The sequence below is a fragment of the Musa acuminata genome, chromosome BXJ1-4, assembly GCF_036884655.1.
Source record: "Musa acuminata AAA Group cultivar baxijiao chromosome BXJ1-4, Cavendish_Baxijiao_AAA, whole genome shotgun sequence".
Lineage (NCBI taxonomy): Eukaryota > Viridiplantae > Streptophyta > Magnoliopsida > Zingiberales > Musaceae > Musa > Musa acuminata.
The window spans coordinates 28,766,566-28,772,500 of NC_088330.1; the positions used below are offsets into that span (position 1 = coordinate 28,766,566).

At 38.9% G+C, this 5,935-nt stretch overlaps 1 protein-coding gene across 1 annotated transcript in view; it reads left to right on the forward strand.

The window, feature by feature from the left end:
* The first annotated feature begins 4,570 nt into the window (after positions 1 to 4,570).
* The window catches only part of LOC135651743 (phosphoenolpyruvate carboxylase kinase 2-like), a 1,633-nt gene continuing 268 nt past the window's right edge, over positions 4,571 to 5,935 (forward strand). Inside the window, exons 1-2 of the mRNA XM_065172147.1 lie at positions 4,571 to 5,456; positions 5,840 to 5,935. The exon at positions 5,840 to 5,935 is cut by the window's right edge and continues 268 nt beyond it. Of these exons, the coding sequence (XP_065028219.1) occupies positions 4,652 to 5,456; positions 5,840 to 5,898 (864 nt within the window). The 5' untranslated portion in view covers positions 4,571 to 4,651 and the 3' untranslated portion in view covers positions 5,899 to 5,935. The remainder of the gene's footprint in view (positions 5,457 to 5,839) is intronic.

Here is a 5,935-nt window from a genome sequence, read left to right on the forward strand (position 1 = left end):
ATAGTTATAAAGTGATATACGCCAAAATATAATAAGCAAAAAGATTATGTATCAAGTCACACGTGCCATCACTCACGTGATTGGATTGTTGGGCACCTATGACTAGCAAATTTGTGATATATTACAGTAATTTTTTTCTCAAGAATAACAAATATCATAATATCTTTATTCATTATAGTATAATATACTTAATGGTTAATGAAAAAGAGTCTAAAAATAATTAATATCATTAAGAACTTAAAATTCACTATATTGATTATGATTCATTTATTTAGGACTTACAACCTAAAGTATTTAAAATAATATATTATTATGATTAAGTTTGTGAGTAATCTATAAAAAAATATAATGATGTTGGGTAGAAATTATAATTGATATTCTTATTTACATACTTAAAGTTATTTATTTCTACGATCGATTCACACACACACACACACACACACACACACATATATATATATATATATATATATATATATATATATATATATATATATATATATATATATATATATATATATATATATATATATATATATATATATATATATATATATATATATATATATATATATATATATTATAATTGAATATGATAATATGATTGAATATGATAATATGATAATTAAATTACAATGATAATTTTAGACTACATTAGAAAGAGTTAATAGTGTTGTGATATATAGAAGGAATTATGACATTGATGATATACAATCGCTATGACTCGCATTGATAGTCAGATTTAATGTGATATTATGTTTATTAGATTTCTTGACCTATTTTATAAAATTTATACGCATGTGTAAAATATTTTTTAAAATTTTAGAATCTAATTAAATAAAATATGTTTAAATAAATTTATGGTTTATTTATCTTGATTTTAAATTTCTTTTATATCTTGCCAACTAATTGGTCAAGTGGAAGAATATTAGATTATGTGGCCCTATCTAATTAGTTATGATATATTATAAATATGATTGGATTCTGATTATGATTACCGGCCAATAGAAATAAAATTTAATTATGGTAGGATTTTTGAGGAGAGACAAGAGATTCTCCTAATTACTTATTTTAGATCCTCTGCTTTCGCCTATAAAAGGACAAAACCTGCTAGGGATAAACCAACATAAACCTAAACAGTTATTGAGATATTATAGATCCTCTTTCATCTTTCCTTTGCCCCTAATCTATCGTCCGTTGTGAAGGATAGGAAGAGAGGAGAAGACGAGTCTAATTGTTTTTACAGATCGATATCATTGCATCTTTTGGATCTGACGATGGTGCATCTATAGATCAAATAAAAGCTTTCTAAGCAATATCGAAAGGTATGCATTATATATTTGATCTATCATTATTTGATTTTATTTTTTAGCATTGAAATTTTTTATATAATAATAACATAATCATATTTTTTATGCTTATAACTAGAGCCTAGCGGTTGATATGCTAGTATTCGTAATTGATACTTTAACATCACATGGTTGATACTCTGATGTCACATGCGCAATAGCTCAACACCATGTTGATTAACATCTCAACATTATATAATCGATATGATGTCATTTCCCAAATGTTATAAACCATATTCACGATAGTTATATATTCCTTAGTTTTAACGTAACACAATTTCATTGGGATTGAAGGGATTGAAGGTGACATGTAACAATCCCTAACATGAATGGGTATCTTCGAGTATAACAATTATGAAACCATACTACAAACGATCCTCTCTCTCTCTCTTAAGCTCCAGTACATTTATCTTTATAAAACTTGATGTTTCATCCATACCTCGTAACCAATATCAGATATGTATAACTTAGAAGAATAAATGATATTCAGTGATTTCCCAACACTAATCAAAGATAAATGTGAAATAGAACGTTGATCGGCTGAACAATTTGGCCCTACCAAACTTCATATTCTTCTCAAGACGCAAGCACTTTGAAATGATTGCCTATCTTGGTCAATGAAACAACCTTAAAAATCATGCAACCCGTACAATTTATCACCAGAACATGTAATTAGTCAAGTTCGGAGGAGAGCAGACATGAGAGACGTGTTGCAACTCGCAACACCAATCACCATTATAAGTTCTATCTTCTCTCGTTCTTCCAATTTTATTTGTGTCTTATACGGTGGAAGAGAAATATTTTAAATTAATCTTCTAACTTGGGGAACCAATTCCAAGAAAATCTATCTTCAAATTTTAAATGCATCATTTCTTAAATTGTTGGAGGTAAAAACTTGAAAAAATTACACCTTATCCAATTATATTTAATAAAATAAAAAATCATCCAAAAGTACATACGAGTATAAGGAATGATTCTACCCCTCATTCAAGCATATGATTGAATATATTCCCCAAGTATATAATCATGTTTCCTCTATTATGGTTATGAACATAAGAAGGTTATTATAGATTCACAATAATATGAGAAGAGGTGGCTGAAGAAAAGATAAAAAAGAATGAAAATTTTTTTATGGAGAAAAGATATATTTGACTAGGAAATCCAGAATATTTATATAGGTTCATTTCCATTGGCTATAGACAGGTAAAACTCCAACCATTAAAAAAAATAAATTCCTTATTATTAAGGAAAGAATATTTCTAAAATAAAATTTTGAGTTTCTCAAAGAAAGAAAAAAAAAAGAACACTGACATTTTATAGGTCAAGTACAGCAGGTTAATACATCATCTTTAAAAGAGGTATTAGTATTTGATTAAAATCATTAAAATCACATTAAAAAAAAGCCACGTATTAATGTGCTTCGGCTAAGATTTTCTAATATATAAAATGAGTGATCTAATCGAGTCAATTGTATAAGCGGAGCATTGTATTAGTCCAACCAAAATCGTCCACATCAAACCACAACAGTCAAAGCAACAGTGATAGCTTATCGTAGACGCCCATTAAATATTTCATTCGCAAAGACTATTAGCCCGTCCTCCTCCTGCATAGTAAAGGAAGAATTCTAACATCTACCTAACGTGTAAGTCACATCGAGCTCATCACATAAATCCCAATGTAAGTTTTTGTTCAAACAAATATTGTCGGGCTTTCAACTAAAATATAAATCACTATATCATTATTCATTAAAAAAGTAAAGGACATAGTACTTGGATTTTGCTTGAAAGAGGCATAAGGAAAGAATTCCCGATCCGCAACCACATGACCTTTGTCAGCTTTGAGAGAGAGAGAGAGAGAGAGAGAGAGAGAGAGACCCTTGCTGATCTGATCCATGGCTCAACGCTTGTGCCAAAAGCCGCAGATTGGTGGCCTCAACTTATCCATTCATCTCCAACCATAGGTAGCAGGGACAGTGCCATAGTATCTTCGACTCCTAGCAGGACACTACATGGTATCCCAATGAAAGCTCGACCTAATTGTTATCATCCCAAGCAACTTCTTTCCCTACTACTACAAAATTACATCTACAATTTGTGATCACATAGAGGCCGCTTATGTTAAGTTCGTTTATATATATGAACTAAATTAAGTTCTGATTTTGTTTATGCATAGCTTGCGGTGATCCCTATTTATTTAATCGTATTATTGATTCCCCACGATAAGCGCATCTCCCTATTAGTCTTCATGTCACCAACACTTTGGGGACCACAAGCAGCGCGAACAAACAAACACTGCTACCTTATCGCCTCCACCACGATAGCTTATGGCGACCGGCGAACCAATGCCATACCTTGCTTGCTCCCTCCGTCTCCGGTTCCATATATCCTCCCCGTTTAAAACGACACACACAAAAGGGATACGCATAAGTACATAACTGCTGGCCCCACCACGTGGCTTTCCACCGACCCGTCCAACTCGACTTTCCACGCGTCATCTTCCGATTGACGACGTTTCTGTGTCGTACGATCCCCGTCCGGAACGGCCGATAACTGCCCCGAAAAGCCGTTATAGATTGTGGCCTCTCGTTGTGCTTTCTATCTCCAACCCAACAGGCATCCCACCGTCCGTTGCCGTTAATTGTCGTGCACCACTCGCATCCGACGGCACTGGTCTGTTGAGATGGATTCCCACAGGATTAAGAAATTCAACTGTGGCAGTCACCCAAATTCAAGCGGTGGGCCACATCCCACGTCTCCAGCGCCGCACTCGCTGTGCCGAAGCATCGAGCAAGGTCGAATCGGACACGATTCCTCAAGTTAGAAATAGATTTTAAAGCTGACAGGCACTAGTCCAACATATTAGACAGCACATGTCTTATAACTTTGGAAGGCTTCGTTAGCAGTTAAAACCAACCAAACATTATTTCTTTTAATTAATCTTTTGTTTTATATGCTTCACCAGACCACTCATCGTGACGCTTCTTCTTTCTGTATTAACATATTGGAGCTCCTTTGGCTCATTTCGTAATTGTAACTGTGAAGTAGGGGCGATTAGCGGATAGTAGAACTTGGTAACTATCATGGGCGGTTAAGTTCTGGAGACGACATATCCGTCTGATTGGGAGATCCGCTTGATCGGTTCGCCCGCGGTGTCAAATGTGCAAAGGAATATTCCCGGTGCCAAATGAGATCCCATGCAGTTTATAAATAGGGGAAAGCCGAGGAATTGTACCGGCAAGGAGAGGGAGGGATAGAAGGCGGTAGGAGAGTAATTGTTGACCGTTGAGATCCAATCGAAGCGCTATGAGCGAGGCACTGGTGAGGGACTACGAGATCGGCGCGGAGATCGGGCGTGGACGGTTCGGCGTGGTCCGGCGGTGCAGATCGGCGGCGACGGGAGAGGAGTTCGCCCTGAAGTCTGTCGAGAAAAGGCTCCTCGCGGACGCCACCGACCGCGAGTGCGTAGAGCGGGAGGCGAAGGTCCACCACCTCGCCGCCGCCGGTAACCCCCACGCGGTGCAGATCTACGCCGCTTACGAGGACGACGAGTGGGTGCACCTGGTGGTGGAGCTCCTCGAAGGCCCCGACCTCTGCGACCGGATTGCCGCCTGCGAAGGGGCTCCGTTTCCGGAGCACGAGGTGGCGGCAGTGGTCTCGGAGCTTACGGAGGCCGTCGCGGCGTGCCACCTGAGGGGGGTCGCGCATCGGGACGTGAAGCCGGACAACGTGCTCTTCGACGCGCGGGGGCGGCTCAAACTGGCTGACTTCGGGTCGGCGGAGTGCTTCCTCGGCGCATATGGGGAACGGGTACCCATGAGTGGGGTGGTGGGGACGCCGTGCTACGTGGCGCCGGAGGTGGTGGCCGGGCGGGAGTACGGGGAGAAGGTGGACGTGTGGAGCGTGGGGGTGGTGATGTACATGATGCTGACCGGGGGAGTGCCGCCCTTCTACGGGGAGACGGTGGCGGAGACGTTCGACGCGGTAGTGAGGGCCAACTTGAGGTTCCCATCGAGGGCTTTCCGGTCGGTGTCTCCGGCAGCCAAGGACCTGCTGCGGCGGATGCTCTGCAAGGACGTCTCCAGAAGATTCTCGGCCGAGCAAGTCCTCAGTTAGTCCCTTTCGAACCCTTTCATCTCTACTTAGATCTTGTTCCGTCCTTTCCAACCAAGGATTTATGGATCTCTGTGGCTTTTGTTCTTGGATCTCATGGATTCTCTAAGACCTCAGTTCTTGGGGTGAAAGTTATAGGAATTGCTAATTTATGGTAATCATTCAGGTTTTTTCTTCCGCTGTTGAAAGTTTTGTGTTGGGGAAAAATGGTAATATTTCTATTTTTTGGCTGATTTTGCTTAATTATGTGCTTTTCCCATATTAAAATATAATAAAAAATCGTGTCTTTGGACCTTCAATGCTGGTCTCTTAATTCGGTATAAGATTTTTCTTTTTATCTTTAGAAATATTTCTAGCTTCTGACCTGATAAATATTTATAGGACATCCTTGGATCACATGCGGAGGAGAGGAACCAAGCCGAGACACTCACTCACCGTAGCGTACGGTACTTCTCGGGATCTTTCTGTGGCTGCAAG